The sequence below is a fragment of the Cucurbita maxima genome, unplaced genomic scaffold (genome assembly GCF_002738345.1).
Source record: "Cucurbita maxima cultivar Rimu unplaced genomic scaffold, Cmax_1.0 Cma_Scf00007, whole genome shotgun sequence".
Lineage (NCBI taxonomy): Eukaryota > Viridiplantae > Streptophyta > Magnoliopsida > Cucurbitales > Cucurbitaceae > Cucurbita > Cucurbita maxima.
The window spans coordinates 2,405,776-2,429,753 of record NW_019272023.1 but is presented as its reverse complement, the minus strand read 5'-3'; the positions used below and the strand labels follow the sequence as shown (position 1 = coordinate 2,429,753).

General features: G+C 39.7%; 5 protein-coding genes across 14 annotated transcripts; 2 read left to right on the top strand and 3 right to left on the bottom strand.

Annotated features, from left to right (window-relative positions):
• Positions 1–225: 225 nt before the first annotated feature.
• LOC111482247 (exocyst complex component SEC15A-like) lies at positions 226–5,510 on the bottom strand. Of its 9 annotated transcripts, none has more exons than XM_023127944.1 (4): positions 5,124–5,510; positions 4,576–4,656; positions 4,245–4,461; positions 226–2,995 (listed from the first exon to the last, which is right to left on the bottom strand). In XM_023127944.1, exon 4 carries the CDS (start codon positions 2,978–2,980, stop codon positions 605–607), a length of 2,376 nt encoding a protein of 791 aa, XP_022983712.1. In that variant the 5' UTR covers positions 2,981–2,995; positions 4,245–4,461; positions 4,576–4,656; positions 5,124–5,510; the 3' UTR covers positions 226–604. The 9 variants fall into 9 exon arrangements, with proteins under 9 accessions (XP_022983712.1, XP_022983713.1, XP_022983718.1 ...); XM_023127945.1 differs by having other exon boundaries at positions 4,245–4,414; XM_023127950.1 differs by lacking the exon at positions 4,245–4,461 and having other exon boundaries at positions 226–478; positions 556–2,995.
• A 761-nt stretch (positions 5,511–6,271) lies between these two features.
• Positions 6,272–7,670, top strand: LOC111482343 (transcription factor MYBC1-like). Its single transcript, XM_023128081.1, has one exon. It carries the CDS (start codon positions 6,460–6,462, stop codon positions 7,288–7,290), a length of 831 nt encoding a protein of 276 aa, XP_022983849.1. The 5' UTR covers positions 6,272–6,459; the 3' UTR covers positions 7,291–7,670.
• Positions 7,671–9,179: 1,509 nt separating this feature from the next.
• Positions 9,180–12,728, bottom strand: LOC111482320. The gene is made up of 4 exons (XM_023128049.1): positions 12,384–12,728; positions 10,638–11,256; positions 10,235–10,520; positions 9,180–9,426 (listed from the first exon to the last, which is right to left on the bottom strand). Exons 1-4 carry the CDS (start codon positions 12,490–12,492, stop codon positions 9,373–9,375), a joined length of 1,068 nt encoding a protein of 355 aa, XP_022983817.1. The 5' UTR covers positions 12,493–12,728; the 3' UTR covers positions 9,180–9,372.
• A 1,478-nt stretch (positions 12,729–14,206) lies between these two features.
• On the top strand, positions 14,207–18,420 carry LOC111482250 (bZIP transcription factor 17-like). The gene is made up of 2 exons (XM_023127953.1): positions 14,207–16,166; positions 17,708–18,420. The coding sequence occupies exons 1-2, from the start codon at positions 14,315–14,317 to the stop codon at positions 18,148–18,150; spliced, it is 2,295 nt and encodes a 764-aa protein (XP_022983721.1). The 5' UTR covers positions 14,207–14,314; the 3' UTR covers positions 18,151–18,420.
• Positions 18,421–20,461: 2,041 nt separating this feature from the next.
• On the bottom strand, positions 20,462–23,978 carry LOC111482296 (probable mediator of RNA polymerase II transcription subunit 26b). 2 transcript variants are annotated; one of them, XM_023128007.1, is made up of 9 exons: positions 22,859–23,978; positions 22,684–22,752; positions 22,520–22,602; positions 21,633–21,685; positions 21,401–21,540; positions 21,264–21,291; positions 20,915–21,174; positions 20,739–20,829; positions 20,462–20,601 (listed from the first exon to the last, which is right to left on the bottom strand). In XM_023128007.1, exons 1-9 carry the CDS (start codon positions 23,315–23,317, stop codon positions 20,477–20,479), a joined length of 1,308 nt encoding a protein of 435 aa, XP_022983775.1. In that variant the 5' UTR covers positions 23,318–23,978; the 3' UTR covers positions 20,462–20,476. The 2 variants fall into 2 exon arrangements, with proteins under 2 accessions (XP_022983775.1, XP_022983774.1); XM_023128006.1 differs by having other exon boundaries at positions 21,401–21,546; positions 22,859–23,603.

Here is a 23,978-nt window from a genome sequence, read left to right as displayed (position 1 = left end):
TATATATATATATATATAATTAATCAATATTGAGATAATAATAATTATAACCGAGAATAATTTCTTATGGAATCTTCACCTAGATCCCTATAAAATCAAACAAGGAGTTGTGCTGTACATATAAATAAAAGTTGAGGAACAAATAGACACCAAAGTTTATGAACTAAACTTGTTGGATTTTTCAAAGATCTCCAAATCCCAACTCAAATTCTCGAAACCGAGAAATGACATCGAATCAACCTAATTTATTCTTAAAAATAGTTTAAGTCAAGCTTATTTTTATGTCCAAGACTTCTGTTTCATACAATGGACTCAAGAACATGTTTCTAATGAACATAAACAATGAACAATGAACAATGAAGCAAAGAAGAGTGAGTACTACTGACCAAAAATCTCTTCCCTTTGAGTCACAATGGCAGAGGAGCTTTAAGCACGAAGAAGCCGAAGAGAAGCAAGCATGTGGGGGGCTTTATTATACCTAAAATTAAGGCACCAAATCAAATAATAATACACAACAGATGATCCAAATAAATAAGCTAGGAGGAGCCAAAACACCTGTACTGTACAGGCATATATATTATTCAACAAGAAATGTTGAAAAGGGTCAGTTAAAATCTTTCAGTCTTTTCTTCAACACGTCCATTGATTTCTTGCGAGTGTTTTGCTTGGTGTTTCTGCTAGAAAGGCTACCAAAGATGCCATCAGCGGAGTCCTTGAACTTCTCACAAATACTAGCCACTTTCTTATAATCCAACATGTTGTAATTCCTCTCTCTTATCACCGGATTCATGAAGTTCTCCGGCTGACTGCTCTGCAAAAGGTTGATTAATTGGCGAGCTTCCATTAAACAGTTTCGGAAACTTCCTCCTCCTCCTCCGTAGATTTCGCTCAGTCCCGTGCTGTGGAATCTCTCGTCTGCAAAAGCTTCCAGCATTTTCAGATCACTGTTGATGCTCATCACTGCATTCACGTTAAACCTTTTCACACTATCGCTAAGAAAAGCTGAAACTATAGAGTACGAGATATGATCGAGAGCGCCACTCCCGACCTTGTACAAAGCTTCCATCGGTAAAATCTGTTGTGCAGTCGACATTATCGTGTCGAGATAAATAAGCACTTCATTTATATAGTCATTTGCATTTGCAGTAACCTCCTCAGAAGTCCAACCAATATTCTCTGTAAGAGCCATGAACTCATCTAGCTTCGTGTTCACCAAAGTCAACAATGCAATATAAGCCGCATCCCTTGAAGTTTTAAGAACAACTTTTGCAGCGAAACCGCTTTGTGGCCTCTCGACTGATCGAATTGGCATTCCACATAACAGACCTGCATGCCTGATGAAATAGTCACAGGCTCTTTCCAAAACTGTTATATTCGCAGCAATTTGCATCGCTTGAGAAACACCAATGGATGCACCGTGGATAATATTGAGTATTGCTTCATTTAAAACATCAATTAGGATCCTATCCAAATATTTCTTCACAACCTCAAAAAGATTAGAATGTGCACTGTAGGACAAGTAATCAACACACCCTTTAATGAAGGACCTCACGATGCGGCATACATCAGGAACGGTGGAAGAAAATGGCGCTATGAACGGAAATGTAGGCATTATATCAGATGTCTGCAGATTAAAGGCAAGCACGTTGTTGTCGTAATCGCTATCTTTTTTCAGAACCATCTGCTCGTAGGTGTCATTAGCTAGAACATCCACTATTTGTTGCTGGCACTCCTCCAAAAGAAGCTCGTGGTATTTGTCCCGGCTTTTGTTCAACGTCTCGAGAACCGGCCCGACTTCATATCCATATTGTCTAAGGGTAGATGCCAGAAGAGTAACGTAATCCTTCACCAGGAGAAGGTGAGTTGCAGAATCCATGAGGGAAAATTGTATCTCCAGCACTGATGTCACCTTGACAACAGCAGTTTCCAGCATAGCTTCAACCTGTTCAGCTGATAGTAGCCCTTCAGCAGTCCTCATCACACGATCCTCCACTATAAAATATCCTGCAATTTGAGCTAAATAGGTCTGATAGGACTCGATAAACGGCTGAGACGAAGAAATCTGCAAGTCGGAATTAAGCTGCAACATTCGGTTCCTGTAGTAATATTCACGAAATTGCTCTTTGATCCCAAGACATGTATGAATGTGATACGCTCGATAAAGAGGTATAAGGTCAAACTTTAGAATGGAGTCCTCATCGAAATCTCCGACATCCAAAGTATATGAAAAATCTCCTATCCCTGAAATGTTCTGTTCCTCAGCCTTCCTCTGACGGTCTAACATTTCCTCATCTCTTTGTCGAACAGTTGCAGCATGGCCGATAGCCGTTTGCCCGATAACCTTAGCAGAACTCCTTACATGTACGAGCCATTCATTGAATTGAGTGGACACTTTCTTTTCAATATGAGATTTGATCACAGGAATTCTTGTCTCAATGACCATTCTTAGTGTCTTGACAGAAATGTTCTTCAAATAATTCTTTTCAATCAGATCGACATTTTTCAATGCAGGGTAGAATTGGCCTTTAGAAATATGATCATTGCACTTGACACAAAGATCAAGCACCTGAACACAATTCTGGGACATTTTGATGGCTTCAGTCACATTCTTTTTTATTGAATAACATTCCAAAAGCTCTTCGAGTCGAATCAAAAGCACACTCCCAACCTCTTGCAATTTAAAATTATCGGTCGATAATTCGGCCTTCAGCTCTTCAGCATCGACCAAAACCCCACGAAGTTCATCAACTGCACGGATAAATTCCTCGTAGTGAGTCTTGCACAACTCCTCGATTTCAACTTCTTTCTTTTTTACAACATTCTTCAACTGATGAAGAAGAGTTTCTGGTCGGCCCATTTCAAATGCATGTCGAACAATTGGACCGAGATCCTCGCCATTGCCAATTAACGTGGCAAGTACTAGGTCTTCGGCCGTTTCCCCATTCTCTGCAGCAGCTCTCCTCTTTGGTTTTCCCTCCATTATTAAGATCAAACTCTACAAAAATGTAAAATGCATATTAATACAACATCTTACATAGTATATAATATCAAGATTGACATATGCTACTAAAAAAAAATCTACAAATGGTGCAGCTTTCATGTTCGATCAGTATTGAATTACGAAATCAACACCATCATAGTTGGCATCTAGCTATTCCAATTCAATTCACAACAAAATATGTAGAGAATACGTTCATACAAAGTATCCACACATATTTTTCCTATGACACCTTGTCCACAGTGACATAATAGAAACCTTGGGGCAATTCTTTTTTTCTTTTTTTTTTGGTGGGTGTGGGGAGATCCCACGTTTATAACAGGAACACATACAAAACCATCTATGTAACGCCCCCAAATTTCGAAGTGAACAAAATGAAACATTACGAACTTCATCACTCACACATCATTCTCAGTCTAACACAAAACCCAAACTTGTTGTAAAAGGGTATCTTTACCAACTTTACCACATGAACCCATTCTACGCTAAAACAAGGTAAGATAAACTCAAAAGAAAATATCATAGCTTGTGACGTAGTGAGTCTTGGTCATTTACTCTAGACCTCGCTTGTAACAGCCCAAGCCTACTGCTAGCAAATATTGTCCTCTTTAGGCTTTTCCTTTCGAGTTTTCCCTCGAGGTTTTTAAAATGCGTCTGTTAGGGAGAAAGCTTCCACCGCCTTATGAAGAATGTTTCGTTTTCCTCCCCAACCGATATGGGATCTCACATCGCTGATACTCTCTATAATCTATTGGGTAGTTCAACCCCTCAAGTCATGAAACGACCCATGGCGACCACCATTTATACTCAAGGCTCTGATACAACACTTTTCATTCCATTGGCCCTTGACCATTTACACTCAACACCTGGTGCACATCATCTTTACATTAGCGTATCAGACATCAACCATTTATACTTAGAGGTTCCAAGACCACAAGTGACATATCAGCCTTTGATCATACTAACTGTTTTGTTTTTTCCAAAATATTCTGATTTTTTCCAATTTTTAAACACCATTTAATCTCCTAAAAACTTGGGCAGGATAAAAAGGGGAGAAAATTGATTTTACAACTTGAAGCAAAATTTAATTGAAGAACTTAAAACTCAAGAATGTAACAAACCAAACCCACCACTAACAAATATCGTCTTTTTTAGGCTTTCCCTTTCGAGCTTCCCCTTAAGGTTTTTAAAAGGCGTCTCTTAGGGAGAAGTTTTCACACCCTTATAAAGAATGTTTCATTCTCACCTCCAACCGATGTGGGATCTCACAATTCACCCTCCGTCGGGTCCCAGCATCTTCGCTGACACTCGTTCCCTTCTCCCATCAATGTGGGACCCCCCAATCCACTCCCTTCGAGGCCCAGCGTCCTTGTTGGCACATCGCCTTGTGTCTACCTCCCTTCAAGACTCAGCCTCCTGCCAATATGCTCAAAGTTGTGTTGAACTTATAGTTCTCTCCGATTCTAACAATTTTGAAAGAAAATTTCAAGGCGGCAATTAAAGAAATGAGCTAAACTGGAGATGTGGAGCGTTACAGTCCACATTATAATGAAGTAAGTAGATGGAAGAAAACATACTATAGCAAGGAAGGGTTGTAGAACATGATCCCTCAATTATGGAATATGAATTCAGTGCCCCATAACCGACTTTGATGAAAACTGGGAAAATTGAGAAACCAAAAACAATCAGAGGCGTGCACTTGAATTTAGAAATATATTGAACGATGTGTGATTTTCAGGGAAGAGAGAGAATTAAGAAAAGGCTATGGAAACTTGTGGAGAATAAAACGAAGTTAGAAGCCATTATTTTATATAAGCATCTTCACAAAAGTACAAAAAGACTTGGGTGAACATTCTTAGAATATGAGAGCGACTTGAAAAACAGACGATATCATCAATGTAAACCGAAAATCGAACATGAACATACGTTTAATTTTAATAATCTCCTGAAGTTTTACTCTTACAACCTAAAATCATTCGTTGAATTACAGAACAATCGAAATCCATATCGAAAATTGAACAGAATACCTAAATGCGCACATGTCAAAGGAATTATGCATGAAACATGGAAGCATTTACTCTCTCCAGTTCAGGAAACTCATATCGGGAATCGCCAATCGACATACCTTCAGAGGAGGATCTGATCAAACATGGGGAGACAGAGACTGCGAAATGGAGAGATTAGCATCTAATGTGAAGGTTCTCCTCTACGATTGAACGAGACCGTACCGCAATTTCGTTCCATTATTTGTTCTTCAAAATGCGCAATGATCCAAGCGAGAAAATCCCCGGAATTCTCTTCCTCTTCGTCGCTCCGATCGATTGAAGCGGATCGTACCGGACTCCACACCGATGCGTTGCCAGATTTCTTACCGGAGGTCCGAGAGATTAAAGAGAAATTGTTTCAGAATCTGAAATTCGAGTCTAAAGACGCTAGAACAATGGAGAAATAGTTGAAGAGTCATGGAGAATGAAGAGGGCCTGATCTCAGAGATAATAACCAAAAAAAATATTGAAATTTTCGAAAAATCAACTAAATAACAAATAATTCTCATAATTTTGTTGAAGGTTTTCTAAAATTAAGACAAAATTGAAATAAAATTCATCATCTTTTTAAATTAAAAAATAAAAAATAAATTAAATTATTTATTCTTATTTATCACGTGCTATAAAAGTTTAGATTAAAATTTTAATTTATTTTATACTATATATATATATATAATAATATGAATCCTTCCATTTATTTGGTTTATTTATTTATTTTCAAATCTTTAATTAAAATTTATAATTTAATTTCAATATATATATTAAAAAAAAATTGAGAGGGATTGGAAAATGAATAATTATAAAATTTTAGAAAATTATTAATTCAACTTAAATCTCATTAAGTCGATCAAATTCTTTAAAAATGACATACCAATATTAAAATTATTTTTAAAAACGCCATTGGTACGTGTAGTACACGCGCCATAAAAATCCTAGTACTAGGAGCCGTCGTCGTAGCCAGAACAACCCCTGAGAGAAGACCCAAGACATTCAAATGATTGGTTGTCTCAACACATCTCTACCTTCCCCACTCTCACTCCTCTTCTGACAAAATTCGTGTACTCCACGCGCTGCCAATCCATTTTCCTTGAAATCAGATCTTCTGATTTTTTTAAAATTTTCCTTTTTTTCCCAACACCCTCAGATCTCGGAAAATAAAACCCAAAAATATATAAATAAATAAATAAAATCAGATATCCTGAAAAAAAAAAAATAAAGGAGCTTACAAGATCCGCTTCGAACCCCTCTCCCAAATTCCTCGCCTTTCTTCTTCCTCTTCCTCCTGCTCTGTTCTGTTCTGGTTCTGGGTTTGATCCTATTTTTGAAGCTTTTTACTTGTTGATTTGCAGAATTGGAGCTAACCCAGTTGAAATATTGGTGAAAACTGAAGTGGGTTTGCTTTAGATTTCAGAAACAATGAGGGAAGAGGATTCAAATTGGTTCTCAAAATGGGAAGAGGAGCTTCCTTCTCCTGATGAATTGATGCCTCTTTCCCAAACCCTTATCACCCCTGATCTTGCTGTGGCATTTGACATCTCAAGCTCAAATGCTGTCATTGATAATAACAGCCATCCGCCGCCGCCTCCTCCGGTTGTCGCTCAGCCGAGTTCTGCTGATTTTGGGGATTGTGGGGACCTGGGGTCCGGCGAGCCTGCGAGAACCCTGAAGCGGCCGCGCCTGGTCTGGACTCCACAGCTCCATAAGCGATTTGTCGATGCCGTCGCCCATTTGGGGATAAAAAATGCTGTCCCGAAAACCATAATGCAGTTGATGAGCGTCGATGGGTTAACTCGTGAAAACGTAGCTAGCCATTTGCAGAAATACCGTCTCTATTTGAAGCGTATGCAGGGGATTTCCAGCGGCAGCGGTGGCAGTGGCGGTGCTAATGGTGCCGCCACTTCAGATCTCGCTACTGATCATTTGTTCGCCAGTTCCCCTGTTCCGCCTCATTTTCTTCACTCTTCTCGGACTAATTCCGACCATTTCTTGCCGTTTGTACCCGTCGGAGCGCTGCAGCAGCACCACCACATGGCTGCCGCCGCCGCCGCCGCTCAGTACCACCGGCAAGTGGCTCAATTTGGGTCGCCGCCAAATGGGCAATTTGAGCGTCCGTTTTTGGCTCGGCCTATTCACCGGCTTGGGGCTCCGGTGAGTAACCCGGCGACGAATCACATCGAAGATTTGGATTCGGGTAATGCAACAGAAGGGAGGAAGGTTCTTACTCTTTTCCCCACCGGAAACGATTAAAATTTCTTTCAAACAGAAATCCGGCTAGAGACCTCTGTTTCACCGGCGGTAATGGCGTTTTTCCGATCTCCAAATCCCAGTATTCCAAAACAGTTCGCCGCCGGCAGCCGGTTAAAGGTAAAATCAATTCTATTTCCGAACGAGTAAAATTGTACAAGACTCTGAAAACCGCCATTGAAATCCTCAAAACAGAGCTCGAGGATTTTCAGCTCTGTTCATCATCATCTTCATCAAATCCTCTGTTTTTTTCTTAATCGATGCAAAATTAGTGAATCAGATCCAAATAAAGTTCATTTTTTACTCTTTTTATTTGAAGATTTGATCGAGTTCGATCTTTTTTCAAGGCAATAATCTTGAAATCAAAGCACCAGATTCCTTGATTCCTCCTTTCTGATCTACAGTTGTTATACCGACAAGCAAGCTTTAAAACATTGAATCTTCTTAGTCTTTCCGAAAAAGAAAAAGGAAAAAAAAAAAAAACAGAGCATTAAATTACAAATTATCCATAATTATATGTTAATTAAAGAAGGATTAGCAGTGCATGTGAAGTTTGGAATCTTTGATTATGTTAGATTTGACTTAAGCATGTGTGAAACGTATGTTAGCTGTAATGAAGCACTACCAAACACATACATTTCTTTAATGATGTTTTAAGGAACCTTATTAACTTATATTATTGGAAATGCAACCACATGGGATTCCTCTAAGTTTGGATAACTCTTTTTTAATCGGTTTAAATTTTGTCTTGTTCCGTGTTCTTTTTAGTTATGGTCTATTTTCGTCCAATCTTGTCTTGTTTGAGACTCTTTTTAGTTATGGTCTAATTTCGTCCAATCAAATAAATGTATATACGTACGTACATACATAAAGTCAAGTACTTACATGGATTGAGAGATCTCACACTGGTTGGAGAGGAAAACGAAACATTTTTTATACGAGTGTGAAAACCTCTCCCTAACATACGCGTTTTAAAATCGTGAGGCTAACGACGATATGTAACGTGCTAAAGCGAACAATATTTGCTAACTATGATCTCGGTCTGTTACACACTATAGCCCTTTTTTCTTGTACTAAGCAGAAATAATACTATTTCCAACCAAGACTAAATGCAAAAGAAAGTGATGTTTAGGGCAAATCTAAAATGTGAAACAAACGCACAAAGTTGTATGGAAAAAAGTGGAAGAAAGAAGCAATATATTTTGTGGTTCGAGTGCAATCAAGTACAACACTATGACAAATATCTCTCGTTCATTTTGGTCTATTATTGGATATGATCGTACAACAACAATCATTCAATTATTTGTTTCATAAATAAAATTACATTGACTGTCTTTGCACTTGCTCATCATGTTTATCAACATCTAAACTTTTGAAGCTACCAAAAACGTTGTTTTGTTCGTTTCAAAAACATTCCTAATTTTGTCAACCGTCTAAAAAAATTTAGTACAGAAACAAACTAGTTCAAGTATGCATCATTGATGATACACACCCAAACCAGTTGTCTACCTAACCAGTAATCTAAAATCATAACCGGTAACGAATTTGATTCGAGTAATCAATCGAAAATAACATTATTATCGAACGTCTTTCCCCACCTATTCACTTCATCCATCTTTTAGTCCATGAAAAAGGATAAAAGAAACCCAAAAGGAAAGGAAAAAGAACTCATAAAACGGGCTACAAAAGGCATCCTAAAACTTTGTTCGTTGTGCAAAGTTTAAGCTTTTGAAACAACGTGCTAAGATTCTCTACGCATACCAACCTCCAACGAGGTGGAAGCCAAGATGTATCTTACCTTTAATTCAAGATTGTTCGGGTCTGTTTATACTTTAATCTTACTCTTCATGTCGCTATGAGACCGATGAACATGTGAAAATACGAAGAAAATCGATGTTGAATGGGAGAAATGTTATGAAGGAGTGTTGTATAGCAACTAATGGCATAATGGGGTATGAGAGAAAGTGTTATAAGAAGTTATGCAAAAACTAGAACTGAGATTCCAAGCAGTCAATCAAACAAGAGTACACAACAAAATCTAATTGTAAAGTGTTTTTCACCTAAGCTCCTCATCATCATATATCTCTAATGGTGATTTTGAGAGTAGTCAAAGCTGAGGGGTTGCTGGCAGAATGGGGCCTGCAATATAACATACCACCAGATGCTATCATTAGTTCAAAACATTCACAATTATTCATCATTTACAAGTTCTAGCCGAGACTAAACCGAACGTTCATTGAGATCAATGCCAGTTGGTCACAGACGCCTGCAGAGAAACATTGAACCTAATACGAGACCATATCTAACTCGAGATTCTCTCAAACGCTCTAAAAATTCTTTTGTTTCTTTCTTCCCAAAGCCCCCGCGAACATACCCTAGCGTGCCACAAAAACCTTTTATCCTCGTGCAAAGGAACTCCTCAATCATATCTCTCCGTCCTATCTCATCTTATCAATGAAATATTGATTGCTTCCTAAAAACGTCTTTCATCAACATTAGCCCCACCACTAGTAGATATTGTCTTCTTTGGGCTTTCCCTCAAGGTTCTTAAAACGCGTCTACTAGGGAGAGGTTTCCACACCCATATAAACAATGTTTTTTTCTCCTCCCCAACCGATGTGAGCCAAAGCTTCTTATTTTTTATCATAAGATCTCACATCGGTTGGGGAGTAAAACGAAGCATTCTTTTTAAGAGTTTAGAAACCTCTCCCTAGCATACGCGTTTTAAAAACCTTGAGGAAAAGCCCAAAAGGTGAGGCGAAAGGGAAAGCCCAAAGAAGACAATATCGGTTAGTTAGACTATTACATCTCATATCAATCATGAATAAACAAACGAAAAACAATGCTGTGCATCCACAATGCAAAACGATCGAACTTTTTTCTTGGTTTTCGACAAATAATACTTGCAACTTTTAGCGAACGGAAAAGGTAGGTTAATTAAAAGTACCTGAAAAGCAGAATGCCTGAGCTGGTTGTAGGAATGGGCATACATCATCGCAGCACTCTGCCACTGCTCATAAGAAGCGTCTCTAGACGTTCGGTTCATACCCATTGCGGAGAAAGGGCTTACGACAGGACTCGGATGAGGCCCATAGTTAAGTGAAGGTTGAGTTCCTGGTATATGACCCATGAGGGAGTAACCCATATCACATTGTACAAATGGAGGCTGAATTTTTTGCATAGTAAAGGGAGCCAAGCTTAAATTTTGATTGGTTGGAAGGTTCCTAATATACCTGTTTCAACAAAGAATCATTGGCATAACATAGACATAGGCTTAATAGACAGACATTCGGTGCATAAAGATAACAAAAAAGCAAGCCCACCAAACAAGGCCAAGTACACGGACATACCTATCGTAGTTGCGATCATAATCGGGGTCACTACGATCTTTTTCCCTATCTTTGAAAATGGCAACCCGAGAAGTCATGCCATCCCTGCCATTAAATTTTTCAAAATCACCAGCCAAAGTTCTAAAGCCTTCAGTTTCATCCCTGTTCGAGCATGCATATTTTCCTTCAGATGGGGATTGAGATGTTGTATCGTCTAACTCAGGACTACTTGGAGAGCTGAAGATTCGAGCTCGTGCCCTATCGTATTCCTCCTTTCTCTCTTCCACGCTTCGGACAGAATTTTGTTTGAGACCTCCATCATTGGCAGAAGTTTCAGACATTTTGTTAGGCCGAGGTCTGATGACAAATTTGACCTGCTCATTTTTCTCGTTGTCCAATTGCTTCGCAGGTATTTCAGATAACCGCACAGAAGGGAGTCTGTTTTCCACCGTTTTACGAACCAAGATCCTATTTCCAAAACCATCAATGCCGGAGTCCTGAACCATGGTTTGAAGGCCATAATGTTGAGCAACACGATGAGCAGCAAGTCGAAGGTATGATGTAGGAAAATGCTGGAACTCAAAGAGCTGCTGATCCGGATTATGCAAGAACTTCTGGATGTCAAGTTCCATCCGTAAAACTGAAAAGAAATCGTAAATTAACATGTAAATCATTCATATTATTAAAAGAAACCAATGTTCAAATGAAGAAATCCCAATGTCTTGTTCCCCTCTCCAACCGATAAGGGATCTAACAATCCCCCCCCCCCCCCCCCCCCCCCCCCCCCCCCCCCCCCCCCCCCCCCCCCCCCCCCCCCCCCCCCCCCCCCCCCCCCCCCCCCCCCCCCCCCCCCCCCCCCCCCCCCCCCCCCCCCNCCCCCCCCCCCGTTCGGAGCTCACCGTCCTCGTTAGCACACCGCCCGATATTTGGCTCTTATACCATTTATAATGGCCCAAGCACACTGCTAGCAGATATCGTCTTCTTTGGGTTTTCCCTTTCGGACTTCCCTTCAAGGTTTTTAAAACGCATCTGCTAGGGAGAGGTTTCAACACCCTTGTAAAGGGTGTTTCGTTCTCCTCCCCAACCAATGTGGGATCTCACAAAAAATTCCTACTAATTACCAAATATATCATTAAATGCCTATTTGCTGTCTCATAGTGGTATAGATTGTTTAAATCTTTCAAACTCTGTTGGGTTTTGCCTACGACTTGCACCGAGGCCTTTTACGAGCTCATTTCTACAACTTTCTTAGGCAAAAAACAGCTAGAATTCTGCAGTCGGGCTCCATAGTGATGCTTTTATGGAAACATTGGGACAGAAGGACCAAGTCAGGCTGCTTTCTTCTATTTGGTGTGTTCATCATATTGATTTTCGTAACTATAGCTTAACACAAATTATAGCCAATTGAGAATTTTCTGTAATCCCCTTGGTGGGTTGGGGAAATTTCATCTGATTTCTTGTAAATCCATAATCTCTACAATGAAATCATTCTGTTTCCTAAGAAATATGAACCCATAATCATAAGATTTCCCACAAACAAAAAGACAGGAACCTCACAGAGAAAAACAGATCTAACCCAACTACAAGCTTATAGCAAATCCAAATCAAACAAACTAAAAGAACACAAATCGAGAAGCCACCAAATATCGAAAAACCAATACAAACTCGCAAATCGAAATCAATTGATCCCAAGAACAGATTCAAGATTAGGTCAACTGGGCAATTCAACCCCTTAAAAAAAACGAAAGAAATAACAAAAGAACTCACTGGTAAGACGATGACGAGGATTCTGGAGAGCCTCAACCAAGAAGGGATCAACCATTGACTCCTTCTCCTTGAACCCTTGTGGGGTTGGTTCGAAGGAAGCCGATTCCATGGAAAAGAGCTCTGTTTATGATTCAACGAACAAGACTCTGAAACTGTTCGATTCCTGCAAAGGGTTTCTTCTTCCCCTTCTGGGTCAGAGGAGGAGAAGAAGAATAGGAAGAGGTAAGGTGCAGAAACAGGTAAAGGGTTTAATTCTTAGCATCTGGAGGAGAAGGAAAAAGAGAGAGAGAACCCTCTTTCTTATCCCACCAGGCGGAGGGGAAAGGGGTAAAAGGAAAGACACACATGGAATTTGGCAATGAATTTATATCACAAAAAAAGAAAAAAATAAAATTTTCTGAATTATTTGTTCGCCAAGAAATTCCTTTCTTCTTAGGGGCAATCCGTGTGAAAAGACGAGAACTCATAAGCTCCATATTCTTTCTAAATTTTTGACCTGACATAGATATTATGGTATAGACATAATTTTAGTGACTAGTCGTATACTCCCATATTAACATAACGAGAATAGTAAAAGAAGTTTGAAACGGGCATACAACATGGACAACAGAAGGGAACAGGCATGTAGCTATAAAAAAAACATGTCCTAAACAAGTATGATTGGGACATTTGACATGTGGCCATAGGCAACATGCCTTTGACGAGCATGATCGTGACACATTCCTCTACTCAATTAGTTGATGTTTCTATTAACCGACTTTTCACGAACTCAACGTCGTTGTAGATATTGAATATAAAATCTATTTTTCTCATCATTTCTACTAAAGATTCATGAATTTTGCAAAAGAAAGTTGACATTTTTAGTTTATATACCTTAGATTAGATTATTAGTCTTTAAAAATCATTTAATTTTTGTTTTTTGAATTTGGCATAGTAAATAAAAAATATATATAATAAGTATAATAATAATTAAATGAGACCTTAAAATAAATAAATATATATATATATATATATATATATATTAATATTAATATGAACATAGTTCATCTAACTTAAAACACGTGATCTTAGTTGGGAAGTCGGTATTTTGTCAACATAAATAGGTAAAAAAATTTCTATAAATTTAAGAACAAAAGCATAAGAGAGCGGATTTGAAATAAACTTTAAAATGAAATATTTTAAAATTTGAAACTATAATGGAAGACGACAACATAGTTTAAAGACATTTTTGATAATTTAATCGGACTCTTAAATATGACAAAGTATCAAGCAACCAGGTAAAACGTGGTACCGAACATGTTACTCAACACTATTATCTAATTCGTGATGGGTTATTAATGATTCTCGACAGTGAAATGACACCAAATTTAGCTTACTTATCTAACTCACTTGAACGTTAAACCTAACTAGACACCATAAATGTTTTAAGCTTTGAAAATTTTGTTTCTCGGGTCGTGACCTCAAAAACACCATTGAGATAAGAATCAAATGACGTAAGAAAATTAAATTAAAATTATTTTAATAATTTGACAAAATTAATAAAGGAAAATCAACTGATTTTTTTTAATTAATTGCAAGAATCAAATGGAAATGTTATTTATTTAGATGACATTTTCGTGCAACACGACGAATTGAGTCCACCGCTAATAGATATTGTCCGTTTTAACCCGTTACGTATTTCACCTCTTCAATTGATGTGGGATTTTATAATCTATCCTCTTAAAGATCCATTGTCTTGCTGACATATGTCGGACTCTGTCACCATTTTAAAATGCGTTATATATAAGATTTAGGAGCCATGGACACAAAGAGGGAGATTGACGCGCGCTTGACCAAGAACGCGGTGAGAAGTTTGCGTTTCATTTGTTCTCCTTTCGGTCTTCCCCTTATAACTCCAACCAATCTTCCTCACCATCACCAGAACCCTAACCATGGCTGACCCAATTGTAGTTGTTCCCCCCTCCGATCAAAACCCTAATTCCACAGCTTACGCTTCCGAATTTGATTCCCTCCCAATTCCGCCTTTCGACTCTCTGTTTTTCTCCGATCCCGATCACGACCCCGGTGACCCTTTTCTTTATTCCACGGCCTTGGATTTGGGATTCGACGAAAATGAAGATTTTGAGCTGACCTTTGACGATCTTGACGGTCTTTTCCTCCCCTCTGAGGCGGACGATTTCCTCCTCTCCGAAGATTTGGATCAAACTACCAATTCGCTGGACTTGCCTCCTGATATCCCTCTCCAGGCTGACCGGGAAGCTTCTGGGGACGCTGCTGTTCGTGTTTGCAGCCCTGCATGCTCTCCAGGATCGGGGAGCTCTGCGGTTTCATGCAAGCAGTCCCCCGATGAAGGTGAGTTTCTAAACTATCAATCTTCTGAATTAAGAACCGCGGATAGCGAGTGTTTTTCGACTCATTCTGGTGGATGGGACTCAAAGAGTTCGAGGATTGTGAATTGTCCTTCCCCAGAGCATGGTGGCGGTGGTAGTGATCATGAATTCTCAGGCGAGCCAGTGTCGTCTCAGGGCTCGGGTTCTGGAAATTTCGATTCTGGCGTCTCTGAAGGAATGAATTGCCGATCTGCTAATGCTGAGTATTATGATGTTAGTGTCGACCAGAAGATTAAATCAGAGGAAATAGGGAAATTTTGTATGACGAAGAGGAAGAAAGAACAGGATGAAGGTAATGCGGATTTGAGATCTTCCAAGTATCAAAGGTCATCTGTTCCTGCGGAAACTACCAATCCCCAATTGGGTTCCTGTGCTGTAAACGAGGACGAAGAGAAGAGGAAAGCGAGGTTGATTAGGAATCGAGAGAGTGCGCATCTTTCCAGGCAGAGGAAAAAACATTATGTGGAGGAGTTGGAGGATAAAGTGAGAATCATGCATTCAACCATTGCTGGATTGAATAGTAAGATATCGTATATGTTGGCTGAGAATGCAGCTCTGAGACAGCAGCTGAGTGGTAATGGTATGTGTCAGCCTCCTCCTCCTGGTATGTACCCGCATCCATCAATGCCTCCAATGTCTTATCCATGGGTGCCATGTGCTCCTTATGTTGTTAAACCGCAAGGGTCTCAGGTCCCTCTGGTTCCTATTCCTAGACTAAAGCCCCAACAACCTGCTTCTGTAGCTAGGAGTAAAAAGAATGAGAGTAAGAAGGCTGTGGGAAGAACTAAGAAGGTTGCCAGTGTTAGTTTTCTGGGTCTGTTGTTCTTTATCATGCTTTTTGGTGGTCTAGTTCCTGTAGTGAATGACAGATTTGGAAATGTTGAAGGAGTTCCTGGTAAGTTGGCATTTGTTGGTGATAGTTTATACAATCAGAATCATGGGAGGGTTTTGAGAGTCGATAGGCATTTCAATTTATCCGATGGTGGGAATGTAGGAACTCCTTGTGGAAAATCTGGTACTTTGAACCGCTTACAATGTGAGGGAGTTTATAGGAAAGGGCGAGACATGAAATTCAATCAACAAGGAAAGGGGTCAGAGCATTTAAATGATTCAAACAAGTCTAATAAGCTTGGAAATGCTAGCGAACCTCTTGTTGCTTCTTTATACGTTCCAAGGAATGACAAATTAGTGAAGATCGATGGAAACTTGATAATTCATTCTTTCCTGGCTGGCGAGAAAGCTATGGCCTCTCGCAAGGCTTCTGATACGAACAAGGCTAGGGAGACTGGTCTTGCAATTCCTAGGGATCTTAGTCCAGCCCTCACAATCCCAAACATCAAGGCAACTGCGGCTGATGGTAAACTCCAACAGTGGTTTCGTGAAGGTCTTGCAGGTAATGGCCAGCATGCTAACATTTTTAATTATATGATTACTATTTTTATATACAATTTCTATGCATGGCATGATGATATTTGAAAGTTTCATTTGTTGCACAATCTGCTTGAATTTACCTCTTCTATTGGGATTTAGAATTCTAATGGTATCAACTATCAGATGGCTGTTGAAACAAGACATATGGACACTGGATATATGCGAGTTGAGGATTGTTGGGAGGGAGTCCCACAGCTAATTTAGGGAATGATCATGGGTTTATAAGTAAGGAATACACCTCCATTGGTACTAGACCTTTTGGGGAAGCCCAAAACAAAGCCATGAGAGCTTATGCTCAAAGTGGACAATATCATACCATTGTGGAGGTTTGTAATTTCTAACATGGTGTCAGAGTCGTGCCCTCAACTTAGCCACGTCAATAGAATCCTCAAATGTCGAACAAAGAAGTTGTGAGCCTCGAAGGTGTAGTCAAAAGCAAAGAAGGAGTCGAGCCTCTATTAAGGGGAGGTTGTTCGAGGGCTCCACAGGCCTCAAGGAAGGGCTATATGGTGTATTTTGTTCGAAGGGAGGATTGTTGGGAGGGAGTCCCACATTAGCTAATTTACGGAATGATCATGGGTTCATAAATAAGGAATACATCTCCATTGGTATAAGGCCTTTTGGAGAAGCCCAAAGCAAAGTCATGAGAGCTTATGCTCAAAGTAGACAATATCATTCCATTGTGGAGAGTCGTGATTCCTAACAATGCAAGCATTGTGTCCTCTATTTGGTGCCCATGTAATTTGAAAAGTAGGCAGGAAGATTGACTCGTTGTTTTCCCTTGTTAGCCTTTATACTGATGTAAGACAAATTTGTTATAGATGTCTTAGACTTGAATTTTCTTCAATAGATCTGATTGTGACATAATACCCTTCAAAAGGTGTTTTCGAGCATTTAAACCATAGAACATAGTTCCACACCGTGAATTAGGATGATTTTTCATCAGATATCGATGCGTGCACATGAATAGTTTTTATTCAGAAGTGTGTGATAGACTGTTTGCACGAATATGATTATTGTTTTTTGCCCTTGAAAAAGCAACACCTACCTGTTACGTGCCGGAAAACTTGCTTTACGATGCGTCCCACTTGTGCGAAAAGGGGAAGCAACATGAATTGAAACTAATAAACTCTTGCAATTCCTTATTGATGATTGTTTTGCTTCTGTTTGATTGTATAGGTTGTTTGGCCATTGGGGAAGCTGTTGCCATGACTTTCACATTTTTTCTTTTTCATTTAGGATTTCCGACCCATTCTCCAGTTTCATTTTTGACAGAATCTTGTAGGCCATATATTGTCCCGATTTATGTGCAAAGAGTAGGCGGAAAATTGATTTTGGGGGTACACGTTTTCGTGTATGAGGATTTGATCTAATGGTTATGTGATGTATTAGATGAGTGTCAAACTTTAATATCCTCAAGTTTTGCTTGATGGTCTTGGCCAATGATTGTGGGGCGGGTTCAACATTGTTCTATACATAATTATGGTTTTTCTTCATCTGTAGGACCGATGTTGAGTTCTGGCTTGTGCACAGAAGTGTTCCAGTTTGACGTTTCGGCAACATCTCCGGGCGTAATAATTCCAGCATCTTCAATTGTCAATACTTCTCGAGCGCATCGTGGGAATGCTACTCGTCTTAACAAGGGAAAGAACAGGAGAATCCTGGGTGATCTTCCGGTTCCCCTAAGTGGATCAAATTTCAACATCACAGAAGAACCTGTTAGAAACCCACGCAAAGACAGCTTTCCAGGTAACAATAAAACATCTTCCTCCATGGTAGTTTCTGTTCTCATTGATCCAAGAGAAGCTGGTGACAGCGAAGTCGACAGCGTGATTACGCCAAAGTCAATGTCGAGAATATTTGTCTCTGTGGTACTGGACAGTGTCAAGTATGTCACATATTCATGTGTACTCCCCCGTGCGGGTCCTCATCTCGTGTCGACTTAAAACTTGTAAACCATTTTGCCAAATTATTTATATACCACACACACTTGTAGATACACAGGACAATTGGCGGGTTTGAAGAATAACCTTCTGATCATGACTTTGAATTTGGCTTGTAATGCTTAACTTTTAAGATTAGTTTAGTTTAGTGACATTCTAAAGGACCTCAGTCATCAATAGACGTGGAGGGTGCGTATCATCTTCTGGATAGAAAGCAGTAAGTGCTAGAAACTCTAACGTTTGAATATGTATTGTTTAACTATGTCCATTGTACTCCTTTTTTCTTTGTTCAATTTTGCTCGAGTTCGGTTGGCTCGGCACCAAGATGTTGTAGAGTTAGATGGGTTCTCCCGTGAGATTAATTGAGATGTGCGTAAGCAGGTTAATTTTCCTCGAGTTCTGTTGGCTTGGCACCCAAATGTTGTAGAGTTAGATGGGTTTTCCCGTGAGATTAATTGAGATGTGCGTAAGCTGGTTAATTTTCCTCGAGTTTCGTTAGCTCGGCACCCAAATGTTGTAGAGTTAGATGGGTTCTCTCGTGAGATTAATTGAGATGTGCATAAGCTGGTTAATTGTCTTCGGAGTTTCCAAACATCGAGCCGAGTACACACAGATTCGTCTCGACATTTGAATGTTTTGGTATGTTTGACATTTGAATGTTTTGGTATGTTTTATATACTCACAGATTTGGTATATACAAAGTTTGAGTTTTAGAGTTTATCTTAATAATAAAAGTAGAAGAAAAGGAAGTGGGCTGTCTGTGTGGCCTACACATCCAATTAGTGTCGGCAGCAACAACAAACTTAGCTGCCAAATAAGTCAACCTTTTTTGGATTTGGTTGTTCCATTGTAATTAATTAGCTTTTGAGTGCGTCTAGGGTTTTTATCCAAATCCAACCACTTCCTAATTAGCATTTTTTTTTCTTTTTTTTTTTCCCCTCTAAAGGTTATTGTTTTTTTAAAAAAATAGACAGTTTTGCCCTTTCCCTAACAGTTTCCCAAAGCTGAGCTTTTCAATTCACTCGAACCCCTTTTCTGTTTGATCGCTAACTCATAACCAAAGCCACTTTTTGATTCGGTAAGAAAATTCAAAATTCAATTATAGGATAGTCTTTTGATCAGCTCTCTTGTTCTTCAAGACGAGCAACATTTATGTGATAGTAATTAATCACATCGAAAATCTAAACGTTGATATTCAGGAATCTATTAGACAATTTAGTTTTTAAAACTCAGGTTATCAACAAAGGTCTAGAAATGAATAATTAATTTACTTCCATATAATCGTTCATTTACATAGTTTATAATTTAATTTTTTTTTTTTTTTTAGGGGGGAAGGGCAATATGGGAAATAAATATTAATTGGAATCAAAGCAAATCAAAGCAAATCAAATCAAATCAACTCTCCCTTTTCCCTTTTTCTTTCCCATTCTCCACTACTCCCATGGATAAACCCATCACCACATTCTCCCTCTCATATCACATTTCACTTTATCTCCGTCAATGTCGCGATTCACTTATCTCCGTCAATGTCGCGATTTTAGACCGTGTGTTATAGAAAAGGGTCCAGCTTTACTTCGAACAGGGTCAAAGCAAATAATAATTTATTAGCGGTGGTCTTAGACTGTTACACATTCCGTCGGTAACTAAACACGATTAACGAATATATCATCAACTAAGAGACCAGAGGTTTAAATCTCTTCACAGAGGATTAGGAGTTAAAAAATGTTTGAATCTTAATGATCCACACCCTTTCCATGACATTCAATATCACTTTTCGTTTACCAAACGCATCTCAACCATGAAAATGTAGAACGAAAAAACGATTACCAGACATGTTTCTATCCCCTCAACGAACCCGTCTCGAACAAACAGCTCTAGAACAAAAAGAAAGAGCATTTGAATGAATCAGTAGCTATTATTCCATAAGAACAATGAGCATTCATCATCAGAAGGAGTATACAGATCAGATTTTACACTGTTTATTGGACTGCACCTTGTTTTTATGCCAAATTATATGAAAGAAAGGCTTCCTTGAATGTAAGAAACATGGGGGAAGGAAACAGTCCATGAGTAGCAGTCACTGAAGTGAAGAGGATATCAAATGAAGGCTTCTATACAGTAATTATGTGAAGAGATAACCCAACTCTCCTTACAATCTGGACCGCCTTCTCTGGCACGCCAGACCGAAACCGAACCGAAACCAAGTTTCTTGATGTTTACCTTCGAGCAAGTCGGTCAAGACAGACACTGTTTGCCAGGGAGCTTTAGCTGGAACCATCTTCCACCTGATTCTTGGAACCATCAGTCTTCTACCTTAACATCGACGATCCTAACGCCGACCATTCGCCCAATGCCGCTGGTATCCTCCAGATTTTATGTGTGGATTTCGATGGCCGAGTCCCTGCTTGGGAAGATCGTGTAGTTCCATAACCTGTATCGTACGCTGCTTCTTGGCTGTTGAATTAACACCATGAATCAACTGAGAAACTCATAAACATTTAGCTTAATTGGTTCGACACTAAACCTTAACATTCCCCATGAAACTGGTATTAGAATCGATAAGAACACGAACTGAAAAACGCAACAATTACCGTTTTCAGCTTGTTGGTAACTCTCTTGGAGTTTCCTCTTTGTCGCTTCAAGTTTCACTTGAACCGCAACCTCGTCCGAGCTCTTGAAGTTCTGGTAAACACAAACCAAACAAATCAGGTAAAAGTTCGAATGTCGAGCCGAATTACCTAGTCGTATCAGATCTTCTTGTTCTTACATCTTGCTGGCTCCTCTTTGGGATTGTAGGCTTATCCATTTTGCGCTGTATGTTCTTCTGCTCTGTGCTTAGCTTCTGTGGCCTCAAAAGCCCAGAATTTGGCTTCACAACTTGTTCCTTCATTTGACTCTTATTAACCTTAGCAGGCACGTCGACCTCTCGAACGGTTTGTTGTTTGCACCTCATAGAATTTGGAATGCCATTCGATGTTTTTCTCACATTATCACGGTTCTTGACGACTTCCCCGCTGTTTCGAGGATCTGAAACGACATATATCCCAATTCGTAATCATGAATCTAAGAAATGGGAAGCTAAAAATTGTAGAGAGGATATTGCGTAACGAACTCACTTCCATCATCGTCCATGCCATCAAAGAACTTCAGCAGGGAACGGAACGGAACCGAAAGTAAAATACAGTCGATCAGAAACGATGTAACATAAAGTAGAAAACGTTTCTATAGAATAAGCAAGGAAGTAGAGTCATACTTGTGAGAGCTCCATGGATGTCGGCTGCGTCGTAAAAAATGCAGCTTCGTCTAAAGGAGGAGATGGAAGCCCTTCTTCTTCATAATCATCTTCTTCTTCTGTTGCAGCAGCAGACTTGTTTTTCGAGTCCGGTGTGACTTCTGCAGCTATTTGTCAACAAAAATAAGAACGTTTCTCAATAACGAACTCGAAAAAGTTGACGAAAGCGAAGAGATTTGTAAACGAACTGTACCTTGAACCGCAGCGGTGGCTTTTACCCACACGTCCACCATTTGTTTCCACTCCCTGCAACCCATAAGGTAGATCTTTTACTCTCAAACAAAGTAAAGTAATAACAGATATTGAAGACATGACAGATATGAGTGCAAATGTTATCGAAAACAAGACATCACAGATAGTGCGAGATCCCACATCGGTTGGGGAGGAGAACAAAACATCCTTTCTAAAGGTGTGAAAGTCTCTCCCTAGTAGGAACATTTTAAAAACCTTGAGGGTAAGCCCGAAAGGGAAAGCCTAAAGAGGACAATATCTACTAGCGGTGAACTTAGGCTGTTACAAATGGTATTAGAGCCAGACACTGGGCGATGTGCCAGTGAGGTGGCTAAGCCCTAGAGGGTGGACACAAGATGGTGTGTCAATAAGTACGTTGGGTCCTAAAGGGGAGTGGATTGGGGTCCCACATCCATTGGAGAATGGAACGAGTATCAGTGAGGCGGCTGGGCCTTGAAAGGGGGTGGATTGTGAGATCTCACATCGGTTAGGGAGGAGAACAAAACATCCTTTCTCAGGGCGTGGAAACCTCTCCCTAACAGACGCAGTTTAAAAACCTTGGGGGTAAACTCAAAAGGGAAAGCCTGTGGATTTGAGCTGTTACAGATAGAGAACCCTTTCAATAGACGAGCTCGAAAAGCTCTTCATCCACTCAACAAACAAAACGAGGGAACATGAACGGTCGAAAGTGATCGTTCTTTGTCGATCCTATGCACCAAGTCGTATATAAAACTCAACAGATCAGCTCAAAATCAAATCAATAAGATCTATAGAACATAGCAGACAAATGTGGACATTCATCACATGTCATCTAAATACTCGATGAACTTCGAAGGAAAGATTTAGTACAAGATAAGAACTCGAGCAAGATGGCGGATGCGCTTCGATCCATGCTTTCGGAGGCCATTAACAGCCTTGCCAATCTCAGTTGCCTGATAAAGAGAGAAAAAAGACTCATAACTTGAATCCAGATTTTCCTCATAAACAAGAACAAACAGAAGAATTCAAATCACCTGCAGTGTATCAACTGATAAAGCCATCAATTCAAGTCTTCTAAGTGAATCAAACAACACTGAATCGGACTGCACAAGAACACACAAGAACACACAAACAAACAGAACAATAATCATCATCATGACAGACAAGAACAGCCCAGAAAATGAAAAAAACATTCAAAGAAATCATTACCGCTTCTTCGAAGTTATTAAGAATCTCTTTGATCCTCAAAACCTCCCCAACAATCTGAGATTCTTGTTCAATTTCATCAGTTAATGCTTCAGCTTCAGCTTCACCAAAGCTAATGAAATTCATCTCCCCTGCATCATCTCTACTGCTATAAACCTTGCTTTCTTTGCTACCACCGGCTTCAAACTCACACCCATCTCCAGCAAAATCGCTCTTGAAACCCGTTTCGCCGCCGTCGCTGTCGTCGCCGACCACCGCTAGATCCACTCGATGGCAGCCAAAACAGCGAGTCAATCGGCAAGAGAACAACTGCTCTGCTATTCGATCTCTCCTCAACTTGAACTCTTTAGGGCAATCAGAAGCCGCCACCAAGATTGCGTAATCGATTATGCTAAAGATATCCGAATTCGCATTCCGGAAGTAATTCCTCCATGAATCCAACGACCCAGATTTGGCGGCCATGATCGGAATCTACAAAACTCGATCGAACACAAACGAAAAATCAGAATCGATGTGGGAATTCCATCGCCATCGAAACGAAAACCTAACAAAGAATTGGGGTTAAACCCAGTTGATTCGAGGTGGGTTTGGAAGGAAATCCGTAAACGATAAACACCCAACAAGAAAACCCTTCTCAAACACTAATCCAACACCACCAGAATCCGATTCCCAGAGAAAATGGTTAGCAACAAACTGATTAACAGTCGTAGTTCATCCGTTCATAACCCAACAAAGAGTTGGTTAATGTCTGTAGAGTGAGTTGAAAATCAAGGATCAGATCAAGAACAGGAACAGAAACAGAAACAGAACAGAAACAGGGGATTGATGAACACCTAAGTGCTGTTTTGATGGATTGTTGGAAATTCGAAGGGAGTAACAGATGAACTTAGTTGCTTTGCTTTGATCTTCTTTAATCTCGGAAAAGTTCCGGAATCTAGTGGGGAGAAAAATATGGGGAAAATGGAAAATGAAAGAGAAAAGTAAGAACAGAAATTCAATCCTTCAATCTCTTTCAATGGAATTGATTTTGATTCGGAATTGGAATTGGATTTGTGGGTTTTTTTGTTCGTTTGTCTCTCTCTCTCTCTCTCTCTCTCTCTTCAAATTGGAGATTAGAATAAAA

Bases quoted from the DNA above. Each gene is read 5' to 3' on its own strand.
- LOC111482247 (XM_023127944.1), bottom strand. From the start codon at position 2,980: ATGGAGGGAAAACCAAAGAGGAGAGCTGCTGCAGAGAATGGGGAAACG.
- LOC111482343 (XM_023128081.1), top strand. From the start codon at position 6,460: ATGAGGGAAGAGGATTCAAATTGGTTCTCAAAATGGGAAGAGGAGCTT.
- LOC111482320 (XM_023128049.1), bottom strand. From the start codon at position 12,492: ATGGAATCGGCTTCCTTCGAACCAACCCCACAAGGGTTCAAGGAGAAG. The intron at 11,257-12,383 runs GTGAGTTCTTTT...ATTTCTTTTCAG, and splicing joins TCCTCGTCATCGTCTTACCA to TTTTACGGATGGAACTTGAC. The intron at 10,521-10,637 runs GTATGTCCGTGT...TTGTTGAAACAG, and splicing joins TATGATCGCAACTACGATAG to GTATATTAGGAACCTTCCAA.
- LOC111482250 (XM_023127953.1), top strand. From the start codon at position 14,315: ATGGCTGACCCAATTGTAGTTGTTCCCCCCTCCGATCAAAACCCTAAT. The intron at 16,167-17,707 runs GTAATGGCCAGC...CTTCATCTGTAG, and splicing joins GTTTCGTGAAGGTCTTGCAG to GACCGATGTTGAGTTCTGGC.
- LOC111482296 (XM_023128006.1), bottom strand. From the start codon at position 23,317: ATGGCCGCCAAATCTGGGTCGTTGGATTCATGGAGGAATTACTTCCGG. The intron at 22,753-22,858 runs GTAATGATTTCT...GTTCTTGTGCAG, and splicing joins TTAATAACTTCGAAGAAGCG to TCCGATTCAGTGTTGTTTGA. The intron at 21,686-22,519 runs GTACTAAATCTT...TATGGGTTGCAG, and splicing joins CTTGCTCGAGTTCTTATCTT to GGAGTGGAAACAAATGGTGG.